This window comes from Prionailurus bengalensis, chromosome D4, assembly GCF_016509475.1.
Source record: "Prionailurus bengalensis isolate Pbe53 chromosome D4, Fcat_Pben_1.1_paternal_pri, whole genome shotgun sequence".
Taxonomy (NCBI): Eukaryota; Metazoa; Chordata; class Mammalia; order Carnivora; family Felidae; genus Prionailurus; species Prionailurus bengalensis.
Window position 1 is genome coordinate 86540015 of NC_057359.1, and position 24988 is coordinate 86565002.

Consider the following 24988-nt stretch of genomic DNA (forward strand, 5'->3'; position numbering starts at 1 on the left):
CATACAAATGGTTTTTAATTATAAGAAAAAGTGCTCAGCATCCTCCAAATGAAATAAATGCAAATAACAACTAGCTTGAGAATCCATTTTTCCACCTATGCAGCTGGCGCGGATCAAAGTTGGCTAAGGTCTGTGTTGGTGAGGAAATGGCCGGCTCACGCCCTGTGGGGGCCCCCGGGGTAGAAATGAATCCCGCCCCCTTGGAAGACAATGTGGCAATGTGTGTGGTGTCAGTTGCCAATCACCTTTGACCCAGCAATTGCATGGCGCTTCTTGGAATTCATCCGTCAGATGTGCTCACACAGGGAAGAAATGATGAGGGTAAAACGTGACCCATTGCAACATTGCTTGTGATGGCAAAATATTAGAAACCTAAACGTCCATCAGTAGGAGACGGGGCCAAATCCACAGTAGTACTTGCTTGCACACCAAGAAGTGCTGCGGCAGCTTCGAGAAAAGCAAATTAGCCAGTGGGGCAACTCTTCTGTACTGACACCGTCCAAAATAAGGCCCAGGATGTAAAGGCATGTGGAAAACGTACCACGCAGAGTTGTGTATACAGTCTGCTCTCTGCAAGTATAAAATGGAAATCTGTATTTGTATTTGCTTGCAAATGTATAACCGATCTCTGGAGAGATCACAGGAAACCTAACTGGCTGCTTTTGGAGAAGGTAATTAGGATGTGGAGACCTGGCGTGAGAGGGAAGCTTTTCACTGTACGGTTTTTGGACTCCTGACTATGTGAGTGATATGATGATGTAGCATCCATCCAAAAAATCCTAGGACTTAAAAATCAAAGAAAAACAGGAAAAGTGTTGTTGTTTTTTTTTAAGTTTATTTATTTATTTTGAGAGGAGAGAACGTGTGAGGCAGAGGGAGAAGGAGAGAGAGAATCCCAAGCAGGCTCCATGCTGCCAGCACACAGCCTGATGTAGGGCTCAAAGCCACGAATTGTGAGATCCTGACCTGAGCCAAAGTCGGAGGCTCAACAGGTTGAGCCACCCGGGCGCCCCAAGATTTTTTTAAAGTAATCTCTACACCCAACATGGGATTCAAACTTGCAACCCCAAGATCAAGAGTTGCGCGCACTACAGGCTAAGCCAGCCAGGGGCCCCAAAGGAGAAACATTTAAAGCTCCTTTATGATTGTTTGTATGCAGTTGTTAAATTATACACATGTATACGCGTAGAGAACATTTCATTGATGAAGAAGAAGAAAAGGAAGAAGGAGGAGGAGGAAGAGGAAGAGGAGAAGAAGACCAAGAAAGGAAAGCACCTCTTTATCTCCCATGAGGCCAGCCAGGGCGGGGGCACCCAGCAGTGATGTGAAAAGCAGAAGTCCAGCCAATGGCAGAATCTTCCCAACATGTTATTTGTTTATTTCAAAATCAAACAATCTCTGATAAATATTTAGCCCCAATGCCTGCAGGAAAGAGGGAGGGAGGTGCTGAAATCCCTTCAGTTGTTTAAAATTGTCTTTGGTCTGTTGGAACTTCCCTAGAGGGCCCCATCCCCCACCTCCAAAAAACCAAAACAAGACAAAACAAAACCCACACACCTTTCTGGGACCTTTCAGCTATAAAAAGAGAATCTCCGTGCTTTTTCCACGGTAGCAGTTGGGGCCAAGAAGGTCGTAGACAGGAAAAAGTTCTGAAAAGTCCAGGACAAATCCGCCTCACCCACAGCTAGGACAGATTACTGTCCCCGCCCTGGGTGGCTCTCCAACCCACTCTCCACACAAATCTTCCAAAGTGCAAACCTGATCTTGTCATCTTTCTTTAACACCATTTTATTGTCCAATTTCAATCCAAATTCCTTAGGCTACAAGATCCTGCTGGATCTGGCATTCCGGAGCAACCAGGCCCGACCCAGTGGAAATGCAGTTCCCTCGGGCTAGTTCCCACCCCACCCCTGCCCTCCTCCAGCCGCTCCCCTTCCCTCTTCAGTCCTTTGCTTTTCAACGTTTTTTGTTTTTTTGGGACAGAGAGAGACAGAGCATGAACGGGGGAGGGGCAGAGAGAGAGGGAGACACAGAATCGGAAACAGGCTCCAGGCTCCGAGCCATCAGGCCAGAGCCTGACGCGGGGCTCGAACTCACGGACCGCGAGATCGTGACCTGGCTGAAGTCGGACGCTTAACTGACTGCGCCACCCAGGCGCCCCAGTCCTTTGCTTTTCATCACGGCGTTCCCTCCCTACGCCTGGAAACCTCTCCCCCGACCAGCTCCGCTACCTCGCGGACTCGGCCTCATCCCCAGGCCTCTGCCAGGATGCCGCTTCTTCCAGGACGCCTTCCCAGGCTGCCCAGGGACGGTAGGGGCCCCAATAGCGTAGGAGCTTGGGGTTTGGTCTATTGCTTCGCAATCGGGCTGTCAGATTCAGAAGTGCAGGGGCCAAATACCTGCAGCCTGCGGTCTCTGCTTTAAACTGCGACATTTTGGGGCTTGAATTCAATGACCTCCACACAAGTGTAAGCTAGCTCCGTCTTCCATCCGGACTCATAGTTGGTTCTGGCAGAGCACCAGGCTGAGGATTGCAGCCTGTGACTATTTTGGGGGTGTGGCCGGGTCCTGGAGATTCTCAGTGCTTGCAGAGGGAGCCTGGGAAGCGCGCCCCTCACAAACAGGGCGAAACCCTCCGGCCAGCCCCGGCGCCTGCCCCTCACAAGTATGGCATCCTGCGGATTCTTATTGGTCCTGGAGGACTCCCTGGGCAGCGCTGATTGGCGAACAGCGGGGGCGAGGCGAGGCGAGGCGGGGCGGGGCGTCTCCGGCCCGGCCTAAAGTGCGGCTGCGGGCACCGGGACTATGTCGCAGGCACGCCGCCACCTGCGACCCGCTCTTTTCCTGGTGGCGGTTTCTGCGCGCGTTGCAACTACCGGGGTAGCGGCTCGGCGAGGGTTGAGCGCGTGGCCCGCGCCGCAGGAGCCCGGCATGGAGTATCAGGTATCAGGTATCGGGCGGGCCGGCGGGGGAGGGGGGGGGGGTCGTACGACGACACGTGGGTCGGGCCTGAGTCACTGACCGGGCGCAGGGCTGTGAGGGACTCGGGGGCGGGGACAGTCTGGAGCCCGGGGGTGGGGACATGGACCAGGAAGTTGGGCCTGGTCCGCGGGTTCTGGGAATTCTGAGGCTGAAGTGTCCCCGCCTTAGAGAATGGGAAAGGGCTCCCACTGATAGGGGAAAGAGGTCCATTGTCTCCGGAGACCCAACTAGCAGGTGGGCGGTGGGAGGAGAAAGAGTCCTAGGAGTTCAGACTTGAGAGATCTAGGAGTTTATTTATTTATTTTGAATTGTTTATTTAAATAAACTCTACACCTAACGGGAGGCTCGAACTCATGACCCCGAGGTGAAGAGTCACATGCTCTCTAGACTGAACCAGTCAGGCGTCCCAAGTGATCCAGGAGTTTAGATCTGGGGTTGGAGTCTCCAGGAATCAGGGAATGAAGATCCAAGTGCCTAGAATTGGAGCTCTGGCAGGCAGGAATCAGTGGCATTGGTGGAGGCAAGAATCTGGAAAGCGGAAAGTTTCCACCTGGCTCTGTTGCAGGGGTTGATTTCCACAGATCACACCTGATGCCTGCCAGGCAGATGGTAGTTTAATGGGTGTGGAGCCTCCAACCGGTTATTGAAGCCCTAAGGGGAAATAAATAGCATCTCCACTCTAACCCCCAGTGTAGACTCTCCTGAGGCTGTACCTACCCACCTTTCTGACTGGTGACTCCCCGCATACCCTGTCTTCCTTAAGGCTCCTTCTCTTCCCCACCCGGTTGCTTCAAGCAGCTCTTCTTTGGGTCAGAATGTGGAACCCCAATCCTCAGGATTGGGCATGGAAGCCGCCAGGGATTCCTGGTTCTAATTCCTCCAGTTGTAAGACCCCAGCCTTCTGTGGTTCTGCTCCTGACTCCCCTCACCCGCCCCCCCCCCCCCCTCCAGTTTAGGGACCAGTATAGCAGTGGACCTCATTGGGAATGAGCACAAAGGCTCCCGTGCAAGGAGCGAGGATCCGGAAGCCCGAATTGGGAACGGGAAGCAAGGCTTCTCCCGTTCCAAGGAACCTGCCTTGCCTGACATTCCTGGGTGGGGCCGATCAGCTTCAGGCTCCCATCGCTGCCAGAGCTGGAAAGATGCCACTTCTCCCTCACACGTGCCTAACCTCTAGGCTGGGGCAACAGGGCTGGCATTGATTGGTAGGCTTAGTGCCCTGGCTTGGCCATTGATGCCCTGGGGTTCCTCTGTTTCTGTGGACCCCTGGTTAGTCTTAACCTGCTGCCTGGGGACTGTGGTTGCCAGGACGCTGTGCGCGCACTGAACACCCTGCAGACCAATGCTGGCTATCTGGAGCAGGTAAAGCGCCAGCGGGGTGACCCTCAGGCACAGCTGGAAGCCATGAAGCTGTACTTGGCACGGAGTGGGCTGCAGGTAAGGATGCGCAGGGCCTGTGACGGCCCCCTACCCCACCCCCATCCCCTTTCTAGGAGTCTTGTGGCTGAGATGGTTGTCTGTATGTCTCAGGTGGAAGACTTGGACCAGCTGAACATCATTCACGTCACTGGGACCAAGGGGAAGGTGAGGGATGGGACTCAGGGGTCGGCTATCTACTTGATGGGGTGGCAGGGTCCAGCCTGCCCAAACAAGACGTTTTCTTTCTAGGGTTCCACTTGTGCCTTTACTGAACGTATTCTCCGAAGCTATGGCCTGAAGACAGGATTCTTTAGGTACTGAGGTGTGGCGAAATTTGGGATCCCTTAGCTCTCGGCGGTGGGGGGGGTGGGGGGGGCGGCGGCTATGGAACCAGCTAGCAGGAGCTCAGCTTCCTGTCTCTCTGCCCAGTGTGGATTTGTGCAGTAAGCATCCCATTAGCATTAGTGACCTCAGTTTAACATATTGTCCAAGTTTGTGGCAGTCTTTAATTTTCGTGGTGAAACAAATTTGGGGGAGGGGCAGGGACTTGAATATATGTAAGCTAAATATGTAGCTTCATCGGGCATCTTTTTATTAACTTAAATTTCATGTACAGTTTTTATTTTATTAAAATACTTTTTTTCAATATTTATTTTTGAGAGACAGAGCATGACGTGGGGAGGGGCAGAGAGAGCCAGGGAGGCACAGAATCTGAAGCAGGCTCCAGGCTCTGAGCTGTCAGCCCAGAGCCCCACGCGGGGCTCGAGCTCATGAAGCATGAGATCATGACCTGAGCTGAAGTCGGACGCGTAACCCACTGAGCCACCCAGGCGCCCCTCCGTGTACAGCTTTTAAATCACAGAGAAATCTTTATCAATTCAGACGTCTTTGCAGTAAGGAGCAGAAAACCTAGCTTGGAAGGGTATAAACGATGAGGTGGTTTGTGAAGTCCGAGGCAAGGGTTCCCTTCTGCCCGGCCTGCCTCAGCTGCTATTTGCCCTTGATGTAGCACCTCCTCATGGTTGCACTCAGGCACCCAAACTCACACCTGAGGATGGGGTGTGGCCTAGATATGGGTCCCTCCTCCCTGGGCTGCACCTGCCCCTCCTTAGCTGGTCACCTGTAAAGCAGGTTAATGCGATGCTCAGTTGCTCAGAATTTGCTCCTTGGGTTGGGGGCACTTAAGATTTTTGCTTCCTTTTATTTTACCGGTTCCATCGAGTGACTTTTGTAAGTGGCTTCTTTTCACAGTTCTTTGTTCAGAATAAAGAAATACAGAGAAGGACTCAGAATGTGAGAGAGGCTTGCAGGATTCAAATATGAGCTGACAGTCTCTCTTCTAAAACAATTTTTGGGCTACAAACCCCGGCCTTTGACTTTGGCCCCCGTAGCCTTGTGGGCTGGCCTGGGGATGCAGCCTGACCACCCAGATGGGCCTTGCCCTTGAGGGCTGGAAGATGACATTGCGGGGGCAGATGTCAGCAGAGTGACTGATGGGTGTGTGGTGGGTAGAGCACAGGGAGCTGTTGGAGCCTGGAGCACATCCCTGATCAGCCGGGTGGGGGGGGGGGGGGTCCTTTCTCCTTTTCTGGAGGAGGCACCATCTCAGTCAAGGCCTGTGGAGTGAGCCGGGTGGTGGGGAGGGTGGGTGGGCTGGGCTGGAGGAACTCAAAATAGGCCAGAGGGGCTGGGGCACAGGGAACTGTTGGGATGCGGGAGAGGTGACACACAGGCCAGTGACATCAGCCCCACCAGGGCCTGGGAGGCTGGGTGAGGAGCCTGGGACTCTGCAGGGCAGAGGGAAGTCCTAGAAGGGCTATCGGCAGGGCAGTGACATGGTCAGAGTTGGGTCTCTGAAGACGGACGGGTCTGAGGGGCTCGGGAAGGGAGTCCTGATGACTACAGGTGTCCCGGCAGCTCTCCCCACCTGGTGCAGGTGCGGGAGCGGATCCGCATCAACGGGCAGCCCATAAGCCCTGAGCTCTTCACCAAGCACTTCTGGCCCCTCTACCACCGGCTGGAGGAGACCAAGGTGCCCATGCAGGAGGGCTGGTGGGTGGGCAGGGCAGGGGTGCTGGGGAGCCCCGGAGGGTGCTGTGTGTCCCGGGACCCCATCTCCCCAGAGCAGAGGTGGCAGGGCCCCAGGCCGACGTGTTCTCGTCCACAGGACAGCAGCAGCTATGTCTCCATGCCCGCCTACTTCCGCTTCCTCACGCTCATGGCCTTCCACGTCTTCCTCCAAGAGAAGGTACGTGCCCACCCCCCAGAGTCCTGTGTCTGAGGGGAATCCCAGCAGGCCGGGTGCCCCGGGTCCCTGACATGCCATCTGGTCCTTTGTAGGTGGACCTGGCAGTGGTGGAGGTGGGCATTGGTGGCGCTTACGACTGCACCAACATCATCAGGTGAGGGCAGCTGCTTGGGGAGAAGGACGGTGCCCGTGAGCCCAGGGCCGGGGCGACACGGTCACGGCCCCCCCCCCCCCCCCCCCGTCTTCTGCAGGAAGCCTGCGGTGTGTGGCATCTCCTCTCTTGGCATCGACCACACCAGCATTCTGGGGGACACAGTGGAGGAGATCGCGTGGCAGAAAGGGGGCATCTTCAAGGTGACCAGGCAGCCCTGGGGAGGGGAGGTACATGGACGATCTGGGCCTGGCCCTCCAGGCTCAGGAAAGCGGGGCTGGGGCAGGGTAATCTGTGTCCTGACTCAGGATAAGGTCTTGGGCGTCAATGGGGCTTTGTGTGTGACTGTAGCAAGAGCCCTGCCTCTGGCCTTAGTGTCCCCTCGAGGGGTTCCCATTGGCCCTACGGACAGAGGCTGAGTGAGCTGCCCGGGGATAGAGGCCCCTCAGCAGCTCGTCTCGCCCACTCCCTCTCCTCCGCAGCGTGGCGTCCCCGCCTTCACCGTGCTCCAGCCTGACGGTCCCCTGGCCGTGCTGAGGGACCGGGCCCAGCAGATCTCGGTGAGTCCGGAGGCACTGGGGCAGGGCTGGCAGCTGCCTGGGGAGGCACGTTATCCTTTTGGGCCTCAGTTTGCCCATCTGTGCAGTGAGGGGCAGCTGCTCGTCCAGCTGGAGCACATCTTGGTTCTCCAAGGAACAGGGCTTGGTGGGTTCTGGTGGATGGGGAAAGATGGAAGGGCCGACAGCGTCAAGGAGGGAGCTCCTGGCCGAGGCAGCTGCAGCAGCACCCCCTGACCCGCGGCCGGCCATCTCCTTGGCAGTGTCCTCTCTACCTGTGCCCACCACTGGAAGCCCTGGAGGAAGGGGGACCGCCGCTGACCCTGGGCCTGGAGGGAGAGCACCAGCGGTCCAATGCCGCCTTGGCCTTGCAGCTGGCTCGCTGCTGGCTACAGCAAAAGCACTACCGGGGTAAGTGGGCAGGCGCTGGTGGACGAGTGGGGCGGGCTCGCGGGTAGGGGACAGGTGGAGACTGCCTCTGGAGGTCCCGTGCACTCGCAGTCCCACGCAGCAGGCCCTCCCCCCTCCCCCCTCCCTCGCTCCTCAGGCATCGGGGAGCTGAAGGTGTCCAGGCCCAGTCTCTTGCGGCAGATGCCCCTGGCGCCCGTGTTCCAGCCCACGACCCACATGCGGCATGGTGAGTTGGACCTGCCCGCCCAGCCAGGCCCCTTCAGATGTCTGTTCGAGTTTGCTGTTTTGAGAGATGGGGGCAATCGGAGGTGGTGCCCAGGACAAAGGACTCTGAAGTCAGTAAGCTTCCCTGACTTTGAGTTCGTGGACTCCGAGCCTCAGTTTTCCCACCTGCCAAATGAGGTGATGATGGGACCCGCTGTGAGGTGGCGTGAGTGGGGGGCTGAGGCCAGGGCCTGGTGGGTTTGGGATGTAGTGCCCTGCCAGAGGCACCTGCTGTAAGTGTCCTTCTCGTCTTCATTCCCGTAAGACCATGAGGTTCTTGAATGGTGACCTTGTCTGGCTTCTTGTTCCCCCCCACCCCCCCCCCAAGACTTGCAGCACATAGTAGGCGCTCACAGCCGCCAAACCCTGTTAGCAGGTGATTCCAGTGTGCCCACTGTGTGCCAGGCCCCATGTCAGGGCCATGACAGTCCTGCAGCTAGGCACCTCACATCCCAGCACGCTTGTTCAATGGCTTAGGGCTCTCTGCCTCCATGTAATAGGGGACTAATATATGGTAGTCCCCTCTCAGGTCTGCCTGGAAGATTCCGTTAGATGAGGCAGCCCAAGAGGTGATCCTAGTGCCTGGCGCCTAACGCTGCTAAGAAGCTTCTTGGCTCATCAGCTGCCCCCCACTCTGAGCAGCGGCGGCCCTGCGGGTGGGTTGGTGTGTGCGAGGACTAGGGTGGGAGACGGCTGCCTTGCCCCCTCCAGGGCTTCGGGACACGGAGTGGCTGGGCCGGACGCAGGTGCTGCGGCGCGGGCCCCTCACCTGGTACCTGGATGGCGCGCACACCGCCAGCAGCATGCAGGCCTGCGTGCGCTGGTTCCGCCAGGCGCTGCACCGCCGCCAGAGGCCAAGCCGGTGAGCTTCGGGCGGGGGCGGGGCCTCGGGGAAGGGTGGGCGGGACCGGGCCGGGGTGGGGCGGGGCCTCAGGGGACAGGGTCAGCGTCAACACTGGGCCAGTAGAGGGGGCAGAGGGGCGGGACTGGGGACCCTGCTGGGACTGGATCCCCTGCTGGGACTGGATCCCCTGCTGGGACTGGATCCCCTGCTGGGACTGGATCCGCAGGGGAAGTGGGGTAGTTTCTGGAGGAAGGATGGGGTGGGGCCCGCAAAGAAGCCTGGGAGGTATGTGTCTCCGACCTGCCTCCTCTCCCCTCACCCAGCGGCTCTGAGGTGTTTGTCCTGCTTTTCAACTCCACCGGAGACCGGGATCCTGCAGCACTGCTGAAGCTGCTGCAGGTGAGGGGCCAGCCGGGGGGTGGGCGGCAGGCCGACTAGCCCACCTTCTGGCTGTCGCGTCCCCAGGGGTGCCTTCATCCCTGAGCCTCTGTTTCTTCCACTATAAAATGAGGCTCCCGCGAACCGAACTGAGGATCAAACGTAAAAGCACCCACACGTTCGTAGCCAAGTCTAGTCCCAGGTCACTGTCGTCATCCTCCCGGGTCAGGCTCGCGCCCAGGGTTAGAGGAGGGACTAGGTAGTAGCCTGAGGCGTAAGCCGTGGACTCACTGGTCGTGGCTCTTCAGACATTAGCATGTGACTCTGGACAAAAGTGGCATTTCACTGGGCTTCATTCAGTTTGCCTTTCCAGAAAACGGGGGTGCTACCAAGGTGATGTGCTTATTGACTTTGGTTTAAGGAATTTCCAAGTTATAGAGCAGGTAGGGGCCCTGCTCTGATCAGGGAAACTGAGGCTGCCCTCGGCTGTCAGGGCTGAAGTGGTTCCTAGGGATCACTTCCTGTTTCACAGACCAGGAGGCTGAAGCTGTTCACCTGTTGTGCAGACAAAGCCTTTCCCCATCCTGGACTTGAGACGTGCTCAGTAGCTGGGTGATCTTAAGCAAGTACCCCCCGCCCTGCCTCTGTTTCCCTGTCTGTACAGTGGGGTCTTGCTGCCCAGGCCACCGGCCTGCGGGGTATATTGAGATAGATGGGCCGCGGAAGTGCTGTGGCTGGGTTTATACAGCATGACACCAGTTCAGCCGGGGTGAGGGCATCTCCAGGGATGGGGACGTGTGGGGGCCTGGGGACAGGGCACTCTCTCAGGGCTCTGACACCAAGTTTTTCCTCTCGGCCTTCTAGCCCTGTCAGTTTGACTATGCTGTTTTCTGCCCTAACCTGACAGAGGTCTCAACTGTTGGCAATGCAGGTAAGAGGTGACAGGATGGTCCCAGAGAGTGGGGGGGGGGGGGGGGGGGGGGAGGGGGGCGGGCATTGCACTGCTTAAGGCCCTTAGGTGGACTCCTCTGTTGGTGACAGTGGGGGCTTCTGAATTGGAGGTCCGGGGTAGGAGCTAGATTTGGATACATTTTGGATATTGTGGCCACAGTACCGACAAAAGAATTACTGGGGAGAACCGTTTTCAAAATGCACGTTGCAACCCACTGGTGGTTTGAAAATCAATTTAGTGGGTGTCAAAGCGACACTTTGTTTTAACGAAGTAGAACATGCGTGTGCCTCCTGTACAAAGAGTAGGTACTGTTTTATGAGGATTCTGTTTCAGATAGACAGTATCCACCTAGGTGAGTACGGTGGGTCACGTTCAAAAAAAATTAGAACAGCATAAAAAAAATACAGATCCCCAGCATCCGACTGCCGGGGAGAGTTCAGGGATGTGCATTCCTGCTTATGCCGGCCCACGTGATGGACGCTGCTTTGCAGATAAAGGCAACGAGACGAGGGTGGGGAGATGTGCTCGGGGGGCAGAAGCCCCAGCTTTGAAGCTAAACCGCCTGGCCCTGCTTCCTCCCGGCTCTGGGACAGCGGGCAAGACACGGAACCCTTCTGCACCTTAGTTTCCTCATAGCATTGCCCGGCGCGAGGACCCGGGGTGCGTGTACAGGGCCTGGCGTTAAGCAGGCGCGCACAGCAGGTGTCCCCTGTCGCCCATCCAGACCAGCAGAACTTCATGGTGACCCTGGACCAGGTGTTGCTCCGCTGCCTTGCACACCAACAGCACTGGAGCCGCCTGGACGAGGAGCAGGCCGGCCCGGAGCCTGGTGAGCCCACATCCTCGCTGCTGGCTCCCCACCCGCCCGAGCCCCGTAGCACCAGCTCCCTCGTCTTCAGCTGTATCTCCCACGCCTTGCTGTGGATCAGTCAAGGCCGGGACCCTGTCTTCCACCCACCCAGTCCCCCGCAGGGCCTCTTCGCCCACCCTGTGGCAGGCAGCGGGGCCGGCGTGCTCCGTGAGGCTGCCGCCATCCACGTGCTGGTCACCGGCAGCCTGCACCTGGTGGGCGGCGTCCTGAAGCTGCTGGAGCCGGCCCTATCCCAGTAGCCCAGGCAGTGGGGGTGGAAGTGGGGGCCTCCCACACCTGCCCTGCGTCTCTCCACGAACTGCTACGTTAGGTGCCTTTTGTTTTTTGCTTTTCTGATGGTCTAGACTGGCCCAGGGACCCAGGCTTTAGGCAGCAAGATAGAGGGCTGGAGGTAGGAGGCTGAGATGGGCCATTCTCTGTCTCTGAGCCTAGGGTGCCTCTGGCCTCTTCTTCCTCCCGGCTGAGAGAGCCAGAGGGCTTCCTGGTTGTCCCGCCGTCGTGGTTAGGCCTGACCACGCAGCCCACCTCCCCTCCCACCCTGCCTGCTTCCTGGCCCAGGCTTAGCTTCTTAGGCCAGGCCTAGGGTCCTGCTGGGTGCTGGTTGATGGATTTCCTCCTCCTAGTGGCCTTCTGGGAAAGAGACGGCTCCCGCCTGGGGCCCCCTAGGGACAGAGGATGGCTGGAGACAATTAAAGCCTTTAACTTTTTTAAAAAAAGAAACGGCAAACGTTTGCCTCTTGATTTCTAGTTCCCTCAGCACATAAATAGGGGCCTACAGGGGGTACCGGAACTGGATTGTGTAGGAGCCCACGCTGGGCTGTCTGAAATGAGAACACTGGACCGACGTCCATCGGCCACAGACCTCCCCACAGAGCCCTTGTTACAGATGAGGGAGCCGTGGCTGGCTGAAAGCCATGGGATGCGCCCCTTAGTCCCACAGCCAGTCACGTGGCAGGTGCAGGATTTGAACCCAGAGCTGTGCCCTCCCCACCCGTTGTAGGTTTCCCACCCCTTCGCCCAGCCCAGCACTCATTTCATGGTCTAATTTATTGGGGGTGAGTATACAGGGGGTGGGTCCAGGCCAGACAGTTGGGCCACTCCCCATCCAATGCCTGCCTGCCTTGGGGGTCTCCGTGTGACAGTTGCAGGGAGGAGCTAGGCTCCCCCGTTCCCAGGCTGGGCACCCCTAGGCTTCTCGTTTCCTTGCCAGAGTAGTGCCAGTCCAGGTGTGGAGGCCGCTGGGAGCAGGTCCGGCTGGCTCTGAGCTGGCCTAGGTGAGTCTGTTTCTCCCCTCCCACCCAGCCCAGGTCGCCAAGTGCTGGATCCGGGTTAAAAATTACAGGGACTTGGTTTCTACAACAGTGTGGACTTATAGGGCAGTGGTCTCTCTCTCCGTGGTCCTGGGCGGCCGTACTCCAGGCCCACTGGGTTTGAAGGTTCGGTGGGGTGGGGGGACCCCAAGGCGTTCCAAGCTGGTGCCCCCTCTGGCAGCAGGCCTCTGAGAGGGAGGCAGGAGGGGTGGGTGCAGAGGGCATGGTCCATCCTTGGTCGAGTGCAGCGGTTGGGGTCCCGGGATAAGTTCACGGCCAGTGGTTCCCAGCTGGTGGCTGCTCAGTCTCTCTTGCTGGGCGAGGGCTGGCTCGGGGGCCCCCAGGTCTCCAGGCGGGGCACTACGCCATGCTGCTGGTGGAGCAGGGGGTGCTCTGGGTGCTCCCGATGCTGTGGTTGGTGCTACTGCTTTCTGAGGAGGCCGGGGCGGCCACCGCCACCACGGGCTCCCGCTTGCCGGGGGGACCTGGGGGCAGGGGCGGAGGTCAGGGCCCCGGCCGGGGCTCCCCGCTCCCCCAGAGGCTTCCCCGGGCTCCCCCAGGTGATGGTGGTAGAGGGGTCCTGAGCACTCGTGGCGGGGGCCTGGGATACTCACGCGTGTGCGAGTAGATGTACCAGAGTGCAGCGGTGAGCAGGGCCCCGATAAGGAAGGCGCCAAAGGTGATGCCCAGCACGGCGGGCAGGACGAGGCCTTTGTCTATGCGCGCAAGGGAAGGGTGGCGGCAATCAGCACTGTGGCCTCCTCCCTGGCCCCCTACCCTGTTGTGCCGGCCAGGAGCACAGATTTGGGGAGGTGGGGAGGTCAGCCCCAGCTCTGCCACTGACTCTGACTTCTCTGAACCTCAGTCTCCTCATCTAGCAAATGGATTCATCATACTCATGCCTGGCACTAAGCCATGGTTGTTCTGACCGTTCACCCAGAGGGCCCAGCCAGGCCTTTGGTCCATGCCTCTGCCTTCCAGGGCTGATGGAGATGCGTTTTTAGGGAGAACAGATGGTATAATCTGAGCCAAGAGTGAGTGAGGCCTGGGAGTGCAGAGCCTGCCCCACCCTACTGTGGGACCTTGGGTCAATCCCTGCGCCTCTCTGAGCCCCGTACTATGGTCGTGATGGGCCAGGGCACTCTGTTCTTGGGTTTTCCCAAGCCTCGTTCCATCGACACTCTGGCCTCCTGTGTGACTATGGGCCTCCTCTTGGACCTTTAAGCTCCCATCTATGCAGTGGGGTAATTAGGCCTGCTCTCTTGGTATGGGCTGGGGCTGGGGTTGGGGGCTCCATCCTGGCCCAGGTGGGGTGGCAAGGAAGCAGGTGCCCGCCCCCCCCGACCTCTGTCTCCAGTGTCAGTGACCTCCTCTGCCTGGTGGGGGCCTGGGCCCAAAGGGAATTAACAGGGAGCCTGGAGCGTGCTGGGCTGAAGGAGCATCCTCCGCATGGGGGGGCCAGCCCTATCCCAATGTGCCTTCTGCCTCATTTGATTCTAGGACCCCCCACCACATACACACACCCAGCAAGGTCAGCTAGCAACCATGGACATTTGGAAGATCTAAATGCCTGGGATCTGGTCCACAGGGTAGTCAAGAGCAAAGACTTTCTATCTAGAAGATGCGGCGTGGATCCTACTCTAGGCTTCTGGGGACCCTTCTGCCCTCCTCCCAGGGCTGCTCTTTCTGGGGTCCTCTCTGCATGTCTGCACCACACCCCTCTGGGCCATCCAGCAGGCCCTACTCTGGCCTCAGCCCCCGGACCCTAGAGGGACTCACCAGGCAGGCCAGGGCTGACGATGTTCAGACGCATAGAAATAGTCCTGTGGACTTCCTGGAGGAGGAAGAGAGAGTGGTGAATGAATGGCACAGTCTGCAGGAGGCAGCTTCAGGGCTTGTTCCCTGGCTCTGTGATCCTGGCCTGTCACAACGCACCCTGGGGCCTTGGCTGTGGATCCCATCCCACCACTTTCTAGCTGGGAGCCTTTGGGTAAGTCCTGGGAGATCTGTACTGAGGGAGGGTGGATGGCCCTTTGCTGCTACTGGGATGTTCCCTGGGAGGCTCCTGACTCCCATGAGGATTGTGGGGTCACTCTGGCCTGCATCTGTGACACTTGCCAACACCTGGGAGAAATGAGCCAGGTCAGCCCAGAGGCCCATGCCCACGGAGTCTAGGGTGGAGAGGCCCACTCAGGAGTGGCTCAGAGGCTTTCCTAGCTTCATACAACCTGAGAGGTTTCTAATCCTGGAGATCCTCCTGTGTGCCAGGGCCTGGGGGGGGTGTGTGTCCAGAGCTGTGTGCCTGAGAACGGGGATCCCCACTGGCCGGTGAAAGAGAAAATCAGAATTTTGTGCCCTTTATCTTAACCCCTCTTTGCTGAGATTTGTTTGATGTAGTGGCATTGGTGACTGTACCACATGGAAAGAGGGCTAAGTCTGGGTGGGTAGATTGATGGATGACCGGGTGGGATGGTAGGCGGCTGCTGTCTGGCTGGGATGGTGGAAGGACTACGGATGAATGACTGGGTGGGATGATCAGAAGTGTCAATTGACGAATGGATGACTGGGTGGGATGGTGGAAGGCAGGACGGATGAACATAGATGGGTGCTGGAAGGATGCATGGATGGAAGAAAGGAAGAATGAGTGGTTGTTGGAAGGATGGATGGTGGAAAGATGAAGGGAAGAAAAATGGCCGAAGAAAGGAAGGATGGGAGGACAGATGGTGGGTGGATGAATTGGTGGAAGGACAGATGGATGGATGGATGGATGGAATGATGGCTGATGGAAGGAGGGCCAGACAGAAGGATGGATGGAAGAACAGATGGGTGGATGGTGGAAGGATGAGTAGATGGAAGGATTGATGGGTAGATGGAAAAAAGGAGAGATGGATAGAAGAAAGGAACGAAGGATGGATGGATGGGGGCAGCAGCAAATCCTACTAATGTCCGAGTTACAGTAAAGCCATCAGACGGCAGCAGGGTGGCAAAAAGAGTACCCTTGGTGGCCAGAAGCCACACGCCAGTCTGGTTCTGCCCCTTGCCAGCTGCTCCCATAACACGGGCTGTCACATCCCTTCCTGGAAATCCCGGGCCCGAAGCCACCCTTGAAGCTGAGCTTGGCTCGGGCTCCACTCACCAGGGACCAAGTCCTCGGGCGCAGGGTTATGGTGCAGCTGAGGGTGCCAGTCGTGGGTGTGGGCACCATGTAGCCACGGAGGAGGAAGCTGAAGCGCATGTCACCACCAGGGCCCGGGGACAGCAGGCTTACACAGCTGCCCTTGGCTACCTGGCTCTGGATGAGCTCCACGGTGTCCGCGTCAGGCCCCAAATCCAGTTGGCAGCTGTCCAGCTGGAGCATGAGCTCAGGGATCGATGGGGACATGCTCACCTGCAGGGGGAGGTGAGAGTGATGAGGCATGGTCAGTTACTCACCCTTGCTCTCGTGGAATAAGCTAGATTCATTCTGGAGCTCCACCCCAGCGATAAGGACAGCCCTGGGTCTGCCTGGAGCAAACGAGGAGGAGGAGACCTTGCACCCAGTGTCTCCCCCTCCCCCACGCACCGTGCTGGCTGCCTCCTCGCACACCTTCTCTGTACTAATGGTGGAAAGGAAGGTTCTAAGGATCGCGGGAGTGGGCAGGCGGAGAGGTCAAGGCCAGTACCTGCACAAAGCCTTGTTGCCCCAGCTCGATGGTGTTGGAGGCCTGGAGGAAGTGCGGGCTGAGATACAGGCCCAGCTGGAAGGAGAGGCCCTCCATGTTGATGCAGTGCACCTTTTTCTGTGGGAGACAGGAGCGGGGGATGGTCAGTCTGGGAGGCACCCAGCTTAGGAAGGTAAGGAAGGGGTGCGGGTGGGGGTGGGAGTAGGAGCCATGGTCCCAAGTTGCGGCCTGACCCTGATTGTCCCCTTCAAAAAAACAAAAAACAAAGCTAATATTTATCAAGAACTTGCCCTGTGCCAGGCCTGTGTGAATGGTTTTCCATGTGTCTGCTCGGTGACTGTTCACAGGCACCCCCGTGGGGGGGATCCTTTCTTACGCCCCTGTTTACAGACATAACTTCTTCTAGGCCCACCCAGAAAGCTTAGTGGATTTGCACAAGGCCACACAGCCAGTATGTACTAGAATCCTCTGACCGGAGAGGCTGAGAATGTAACCCCAAACAGTACTGGGGGAGACTGAGGTACACTCAAGATAACATGGCTTGCCAGGATCGGGGCCCGAGTTTTCTGAAGCCTGCTCCCTCCCAGGCCAGGAAGGGGCGCCAGGACCCTGAACCAGATGGGTTAGCATGGTAACCATCCATCTCACCCGTTGCGGTGATGAACTTGACAAGAGGTTGATGACCACCTGCAGGAAAAGAGCCAAGGTCAGAGCCACAAAGTACCCCAGAGGGTACTTTCCCACCCAAGCCACCCATTTAATGGATGGGAAGACTGAGGCAACCGATGGCTAAGTTTGTCTTCTACTGAGCACCACACCACACTCTCCCAAAGGCCCTTCAACCTGGAAGGTCAAGGAGGCACCAGCTAAGCTGGCCCAGATACCTTTCCTGCCCATCCTCGTTCTTACCTCATTACTGACCACGTTGTCTGTCACTTCCGTGCCACAGCTGGAGTAGGTGCTGCGCAGGACAAACTGTTCATCTCTGTCCTCAGCCTGGCAGCTGGGGTCCCAGAAGGTCAGGCTTGTGATGGTGCACCTCAGAGTCTGGGCGAGGATTGGAGTAGGGGGGCGCCGTCAGGAGGCGTGGGGCTCTGGGGCCTGCCCGTCATACCCCCAGCACCAAGGACTGACCTAACCCAAGGCTCCCAAATCAGCTTCTCCCGTCTTCATTTTTGTTACATCTTACACCACACCATTTAAGTCTTAAGACTTTTCCTGGGGCTCAGTTAAGCATCTGACTCTTGATTTTGGCTCAGGTCATGATCCCAGGGTTGTGGGATCGAGCCCTGTATCAGGCTCTGTGCTGAGCGTGGGGCCTGCTTGGGACTCTCTCTCCCTCTCTCCCTGCCCCTCCCCTACTCATGCACACATGCACTCTCTCCAAGTAGATAAACATTTAAAAAAAAAAAAAAAAAGAACTACACTCCCTTTTGTACCTAGCCTTGTCCTAAGTATATCTATGCCATCATGAGCTTGATTTACTATTTGTTTTTCTTCTAATATATATAGTTCAAATCAATGCAGCACTATTAAAATTTAAAACATTAATTTGAGTTCTGCATAAAATCATTGCCCACAGCCCAGGGGCGTGTAATCCCACCAGCATAACCCAGTCTCAGAACCCTAGACTCTTAGACGTGGGGTTGGCAAATTTTTCCTATAAAGGGCCAGATAAAGATTCCGTGGGCCATGTGCTCACAGTTGTAATTACCAAACTTTGCCATCATAGCCTGAAAGCAGCTATAGAAACAGGTGAATGAATGGGCTGTGGGGTAGTAACACTTTATTTATAGAAACACAGAGGACCACCGTTCGCCACCTCCTCTCTTAGAAGAACCAACCTTGGAATTTTTCAGTCACACTCGTAGGATCAAAGAACCTCGGAGTCTCAGAGTTGAGTGAGCAGTTGAGTGAGCACCCGAATCCAACTAACATCTACTCCTCCAGAATGCCACTCCTGACTGTTACTGGCCCCCAGATGCCCAGAGCCACCTTAGGAGATAATAGCCCACCAAATAAAAATGACTCTGGGTCAAGCCGCAGTGACCCATAGGCCTGGAATTCAAATTCTGCACGCTGACCACATTTCATAAATCAATGAGAGGGTAGGACGCTCTGGGTTGGGGTAATTCTGTTCAGCCCCTTTTCTTTGTATTTTCTTCTACATGGATGCTGTACTCAGAAAATGTGCAGGTGGGGTTTTTTTTGTTTTTTTTGTATTTTTGACAAATGGCATCATACTGTCCACCCTGTAGCTTAGTTTGGTAAGTGTGATGTAAATCGTAATATATATTTCTCTATATTTCTAGATCTAGCACATTCTTTTGAATTGTCATGTAATGTTCCAAAGATTGATGGATTACAGTGTACTCATCCAGACCCCTTGGGCTGGGCAGCAGTAATGCCAGCCAGATAGAGGCAGAGGGGGAGAAGAGCGGGGCAGCAGACAGGTGGCGATTCGTATTGCCCCTGAACCCCACAGCCCCCCCACCCCCCAAATTTCCACATGGACCTAACTACAGATTTAAGTGTCACTCTCAAAATCCCCGAGAACATGGGTGATTTGTCGAGGCCCTGGCCAAGATTTCCTGCCTCAGGCTGGAAGACATCCCACAGGGGAAGATGGGCAGCTAGGATGGCCCGGTGTTTTTAAATGTCCAAAAACAGGGGCGCCTGGGGGCTCAGGTGGTTAAGCTTGATTTGGGCTCAGGTCATGATCTCGGCTCAGGTCGTGATCTCGCGGTTTGTGAGTTTGAGCCCCACATCGGGCTCTGCACTGACGGCACAGAGCCTGCTTGGGATTCTCTTCCCTCTCTCTGCCCCTACCCTGCTTGCACTCTCTCAAAATAAACTTAAAAAAAAAAAGGGGTGCCTGGGTGGCGCAGTCGGTTAAGCGTCCGACTTCAGCCAGGTCACGATCTCGCGGTCCGGGAGTTCAAGCCCCGCGTCAGGCTCTGGGCTGATGGCTCGGAGCCTGGAGCCTGTTTCCGATTCTGTGTCTCCCTCTCTCTCTGCCCCTCCCCCGTTCATGCTCTGTCTCTCTCTGTCCCCAAAATAAATAAACGTTGAAAAAAAAATTAAAAAAAAAAAACAAAAACCCAAAACTTTAAAATGTCCAAAGACACAAAAATCACTGTAGCCAAAATTTAGAACAAGGTTATTTCAAGTAAGAATAATGGACAAAGCCCGCCCTCCCCTTTTTAAATGTAAAATGCTTATATAAAAATCATCAAGAAAAATACTGAGCTACCTTGACAAAGAGCTCAGGTCACATGGAGCCGTGCCCATACTACTAATCAAAGAATTAAAAATTGAAACAAGAACACTGTGTCCCACCTCTCGTTGGCAAAGGTTTTTGGAATTTTTAAAATTCTCTTTTATTTTTATTTTTTAAGGAAGCCCTATGCCCAGCGTGGGGCTTCAACTCACGGACCCCAAGACCCAGAATCACATGCCTCACCAACAGAGCCAGCCAGGTGCTCTGGCAAAGGTGGTTTTTTTTTTTGTTTTGTTTTGTTTTTTTGGTTTTTGTTTTTTCCTTAAATCATCGTCTGGAGAGAGAGTCAAAGTGCTCCCCTAAATCAGCAGTGAAAACTAGAATCTTTTGGAAAAGTAGGGTGGCAACATGTATCAAAACTTAACAGAATATTCAATCATTTGGACCCAGAAATCTCACTAATGTGGAAATCTATCCCAAGAAAATAATCCTATGTAAAGAATGCACAATATTTTCTGCGCATTTATAACGTTGCACAACTGGAAGCAATCTAAATGTCTGACAAGGGAGGAAGGGTTAATTATGTCGTGTCAATATGATGGAATATGTGCTCATTAAAGTGATATTAAGTACATTCGTCAAAGTTCTAAAAATACATGAAGTGAATATAGCAGGAGACAGACAAGTAAGTGCGTTGGACAGGATTTCACCATGTAAGAAATCCACAGAGAACATGTTTGAGAAACACTAAAATATTGGTAGCCACTGTCTTTGGGCAGGAAGACTGCAATTTTCTTTTCTGGTTTTTCACATTAAAAAAAAAAATCCAGTGTTATTTTTATAGTAAATGCCTTGTTCTTCAATCTGGTGGAGATTATGTTGTTTAAAATATTCCGTTAAATGACCCCTCAGCTCAACCTGCATTTAGGATTAATTAATGATGACTAACTACTATCTGCTTTTTTAAACGTTTTGTTTTTGAGAGAGAGAGAGAGAGAGAGCGCGAGCATGAGCGGGGGAGGGGCAGAGAGAGAGGGAGACACAGAATCCGAAGCAGGCGCCAGGCTCTAAGCTGTCAGCACAGAGCCCGACGCGGGGCTCGAACCCACAAACCGCGAGATCGTGACCTGCGCCGACGTCAGACGCTTAGCCTACTGAGCCACCCAGGCGCACAGGACCCCCAAGGTTCTTGGCCTAAAGGAACGACCAGCTCTGCTCCCTGGGGCTGGGGGGTGGGGATGCCCTTACCGAGATGAGATCTTTCTTGAGTACCAGAGTCATGACGCCTTCGGAGCACTTGGGCTGGATCAGGGACAGGAGCAGCTCCTGGTTGCAGCTCTCCTTGGGAGGGGTGGTCTGGACAGGTGCGGGAGAGGTCCGCAGCCCACCACCTGCAGGGCAGCAGAGGCCGGCAGGCAGTCAGCGCTCCCTGTGCACCAGGCACCAAGCGCTTCGGTAACTAGCCGCTCAGTCCTCAGGCGGGGCACAGGGAAGACAGGGGACAGGAAGACAGGGCTCCCCTGGGCTGACGCAGCGGCCCCGTTCACACAGCGGCCAGGGGCACTTTCGCTGTCCCGGGGCCACTGATCCAGGGAGAGGGCGAGGGAAGGGAGGAGGGTGCTCACCGCAGCTGCGGGCCTGCAGCGAGACGACACTGGCCAGCGGGAGCTCCACGAACGATGCCACCACGCTGGCGTTGAGTCTCCGGGCCTCCCCCAGCAGGCCTTGGGGTGTGTCAGGGAGCACGAAGCCGCGGATGTTCTTCTCTGGAAAGATCTTGAAGGAGTATTCCCCAGTGGTCTAACAAGAGAGCAGGGAGCCACAGCCGCAGTCAGGGGGCAGCCTGGCAGGGGCGCCGCAGGCCAGCCAGGGTTATGGCAGGCCTCAGTGCCACCCTCCTTTGCTCCTACGGTTTCCTCTCTGCCTGGGCTACCTCCCCTCATCTCCTGGCTGCTGTTTGTCCTTCACATCAGCTTGGGGTTCACTTCTCCAGGAAACTTCCCTGACCCTGTGGGCTGGGGTAGGGGCCTCCCGAAGGGATGATGGAAAGCTTCACGGAGGAGGTGCCATCTGGGTGGAGGTCTGAAGGAAGAACAGATAGTGCACAGAGGAAGAAGGTGGATGTGTGAAGGCTCAGGGCTGGGGTGCTAATGCGGGGAGGTTGGGTTCCCTCTTTGGAGAGCCCCTGCGAGGCCCGTGCAGGGCTATCTGGGTCGCCGAACAAGACTCACCCAGATCTGCATGTTGTGGTTGGCGTCGATGAGCCAGGACACATAGGGGGGCCCTTGCAGGATAAGCACAGCGTCAGGATCCCCCGAGGCACAACACAGTTCCACCTTCACGGTCACCGTCCGGGGCCTGCAGGGAGAAAGACCCCGGCGTCAGCGCAGGGCAGGAATGCGGGGTTGGGTGGGACCTGATGGAGACTGGCCAGGAGGGGACCAGGCCTGGGGTCTAGTGGGCAGCGATCGAGGGATTGAGGGCTTTCGCCTGGTCTCTCTCTGTAGGTCCGCGGGATGGGCGTGGAAGTGGGTGGGGCTCAGGTCCATAAGGGGCGGGGCCCAGAGATAAGGTGGCAGAAACAATACTGTTACTAGCCAGGGGTGGGGCTTGATGCGGGCGGGGCCTGGGGCGGGGTCAGGCACGCTTACCTGTCCTGGGTGCCGGGCAGGACCCTCACGATGTGTGCTTCCTTGTGGCCAGGCACACCCTCCAAACGACAGCCCCGGACAGAGGCCGGAGTGAGCGGCTTCCATTCGAGCGTGTGGCCCATGTCCATGAGGGGTTCCAGACTGCAGGAGGACGGTGACCCTGGGGCTGTGGGGACAAGCTCACCTCAGTTCCTCTCTGGGGCAGCCTGGCACCGCTACACAGTAAAAGCGGGGTGGGCAGGGTGGAGCAGCAAGGAAGTGGGGTGCCTGGGAGGACCGGAGTTCAAGTCTCCCCTCCACCACTTACTGCCAGGTGACCTGGGGCAAATCCCCTGGCCCGTTGCCTCATCTGTCAACACAGGGGTAATAAAGGCATGAACCCACGGCTCATGTTAGGGGTGCAGCCCAGCAATGACCAGCGCATCACCTCACTTTCTTCTTTCTTTCTTTTCTTTTTTTTTTTTTAACTTTCTTCTTTCTTACAGCATTTACCATGACCTGAAATTATGGAATGTATTCATCTGTGGACGTGTTTATTATCATCTCCCCACCACGGTGTTGGCTCCAGGATGGCAGGATCTGGGTCCGTCTGCACAGACTCCCCAGATGCCTAGCATAGGACTGAACACATAGTAGGTGCACAATAAACAATGTAAACGTGCTGCTTTCTAGGTCAAAAATTACTGTCCCCTTAGAGCACTGACTTGCTCTATGTGACCTGGGGCAAATCACATCCCAGTGTGGAGCCTTAGTGTCCACATCTGAGGAACGGGTCAGAGGAATTCACATTTTTTTTTTTCCAGAGCTGAGTCCTGAGTCCAAAGAGGCCGCTGGGGGAAGCTGACCTTGGTCCAGACGGAGGAGGATGCTTTCAGGGTCGTTCAGCTCAGCGACAGATGCGATGGGGCCCTTTGTATCTGCCCAGTTGAGGAGCTGACTCTTGGTGGTGAGGGGTGGCAGCTTTGTGGTGTTGATTCCTGGGTGTCCTTGGAAGATGACCATCTTGGGGTCCTGGGAAGACACGTGGAGGCTCAGAGTGCTGTTCCTGGGCCTGAGCCCCCTCTGTTCCATTCAGGAGGTTGGGAGGTGAGTTGGGGAGGCAGCCAGTTGGTTAACTGGAGGAGGCAGGGCTGAGAATCCCGAGCCTGATAAATCTGAGGCCCACTAATTGACCCCCTGCCCAGAGCCAGATCTGTCCCATCTCCCTCCCATACCTGGGGTGCCGGATGGACACGCATCTGTGTTCATTCACCTGTTCATTCAAACACCACCTCCCCCGCCTTCCATAGTGTTACTCATTCAACCTACCCTTGTGACATTATGTGGCTAGGGTCTGTGAGGCACAGTGTGTGCCTTGCCCACCCCCGCATGGTGCCAGACACATAGTAGGCACTGGGAAACATTAATCTGACTTTGTGCCCGGGCCCTGGGCCCAGCACCGGGGATCCTGACGTGTCAGATTTACCCAGATACCCAGCACATAGCAGGTGCTCCTTGTGCCGAGGGAAGGGAGCAAGGAAGGAAAGAAGAAACAAATGAGTAAATGAATGAATGAATGAGAGACTAAGGGATTGTCCCTGCCCTGGGGGATCTTACCGCCCAGAAGACAGTCATGCCTCAAGTCATGTGAAACAACGGTAGACGGAGGATGTTATTTAATAGACGCAAGGGAGCAAGACAGGTCTCTGGAGGGACAGGGATGGGAATCTGGAGGCGTCTAGCACCTCACTGCTCTACTGCCCATGCCTCAGGTGAGACCCTGGTGGGCCAGGGGAAGGAAGCAGGGAAGACTTCCTGGAAGAGGTGTTCTGTTGAAGCCAAAAGGATTCAGAGGAAGCTGCTGGGGCCCCAGACTCAGGAGCTCCTTTGCATTCCATCTTCAAAGCCAGGCGCATCGCTCTGGAACAATACCACCTTAAGGGCTTCAGGCTAGATACTAAGGGGGACTGCCTGACAGTGGGGGTAGGCAAGACACCACAGAATGGTCCGCCTAGAACGGAGCAGGACTTAAACGAGGGAACAAAGTGATGAGCGCCCGGGTGAGGATCCCAGCCCCCATGATAGAAGGGCTGGGGCAGTGAGTGGTTTAGAGCTGGAGGAGAGGAGGGACCTTTACCCAGTCTGACTCTCAGGGTCCTCATCTGTAAAATGGGCATGTAACAGGGATTAAAGGGCAAGGCGTTTGTCAATTGCCTGGTGCTGGGTCAGGCCCAGAGGCCCGAGCCCCAAACCCTGCTGCGGCCCCTCTGGTGGAGCCCCTCCACCCGCTCAGGTAGCTGTGGCTGGGACGCCAGCAGCTCCGACAGTGCCCCACCCCCATCCTGAGTATTCTTAGTTCTAGGGAGGAAGGCCTGGCCTGGCCTGGCCGGAGCCAGCCACTACTGCGACCTTCCTGCCAGGCGGGTGCATTTTCGTGTTCCCTGCGTCACCCAGGGCCCCGCCTGCAGGGCCCAGGAACGGGAAGGGGAAGGGGGGGGGGGTGCTGCAAGTCAAGGCGGGGAGGAGGAGCCCTGGCAGGCCTGGCTCTCCACGGGGCCTTGATTTACCCCACGGGGAACAGAGGGAAGTCCCACCTGGGGCTGTTCGGGCTCTGCCCTCCTGATCGGTGTCCATGGCTCCCGGGGCTTTCAGGCTGGCCCTCTCCCTCTGGTGCCTGGGGCCAGCCTGGCTGCTTCACCCCACCCCCAACCGCTCTCGTCTCTGGGCCCATCTCCCAGGCAGCCCTGGATCTGGGTCTGTCTGGGTTCCCAGCTCCCCTCCTCCTCCTCTCTCTGTGGTTTCTCTTGAGTGTCTGTCTGTCCTTCCCACAACATGCTGCCTCTGCCTAGTTCCATTTTTCTTTCTGTGTCTCTCTCCCCCTTGTTATCTTTGCTGTTCACCCCCACCCCTGCCCTCCGCTTTCTCTGGCGGTAAACAGCAGCCGCTCCCATCTGGGGGCCACCTCCCAGGGCCTTCCAGTAGGGGAGGCAGTGCCCACAGGCCACCCCACCTCCTCCAGCCCTGACCCCCCCCTTGCTGTGGGTCCCAGCCAGTTGACCTCCTCTCTGGTGGGTGTGTGCCTGACACTT

At 56.4% G+C, this 24988-nt stretch overlaps 2 protein-coding genes across 2 annotated transcripts in view; one reads left to right on the forward strand and one right to left on the reverse strand.

The window, feature by feature from the left end:
• Positions 1-2166: 2166 nt before the first annotated feature.
• FPGS (folylpolyglutamate synthase) lies at positions 2167-11804 on the forward strand. Its single transcript, XM_043565942.1, has 15 exons — positions 2167-2943; positions 4291-4419; positions 4513-4566; positions 4651-4715; positions 6319-6433; positions 6569-6649; positions 6742-6803; positions 6901-7003; positions 7283-7360; positions 7621-7768; positions 7905-7994; positions 8744-8894; positions 9200-9275; positions 10119-10185; positions 10931-11804. The coding sequence occupies exons 1-15, from the start codon at positions 2806-2808 to the stop codon at positions 11314-11316; spliced, it is 1743 nt and encodes a 580-aa protein (XP_043421877.1). The 5' UTR covers positions 2167-2805; the 3' UTR covers positions 11317-11804.
• A 302-nt stretch (positions 11805-12106) lies between these two features.
• Positions 12107-24988, reverse strand: part of ENG (endoglin) — a 31706-nt gene continuing 18824 nt past the window's right edge. Inside the window, exons 4-15 of the mRNA XM_043565941.1 lie at positions 22766-22931; positions 21921-22086; positions 21501-21627; positions 20895-21069; positions 20518-20660; positions 16959-17096; positions 16698-16736; positions 16050-16166; positions 15524-15775; positions 14167-14221; positions 13002-13103; positions 12107-12872 (exon numbers count right to left, since the gene is read on the reverse strand). Of these exons, the coding sequence (XP_043421876.1) occupies positions 12748-12872; positions 13002-13103; positions 14167-14221; positions 15524-15775; positions 16050-16166; positions 16698-16736; positions 16959-17096; positions 20518-20660; positions 20895-21069; positions 21501-21627; positions 21921-22086; positions 22766-22931 (1605 nt within the window). The 3' untranslated portion in view covers positions 12107-12747. The remainder of the gene's footprint in view (positions 12873-13001; positions 13104-14166; positions 14222-15523; positions 15776-16049; positions 16167-16697; positions 16737-16958; positions 17097-20517; positions 20661-20894; positions 21070-21500; positions 21628-21920; positions 22087-22765; positions 22932-24988) is intronic.

Coding starts and splice junctions, on each gene's coding strand:
- FPGS (XM_043565942.1), top strand. CDS start 2,806: ATGTCGCAGGCACGCCGCCACCTGCGACCCGCTCTTTTCCTGGTGGCG. Junction 6,650..6,741: donor ACGTCTTCCTCCAAGAGAAG/GTACGTGCCCAC, acceptor GGTCCTTTGTAG/GTGGACCTGGCAGTGGTGGA. Junction 7,995..8,743: donor CACGACCCACATGCGGCATG/GTGAGTTGGACC, acceptor TGCCCCCTCCAG/GGCTTCGGGACACGGAGTGG.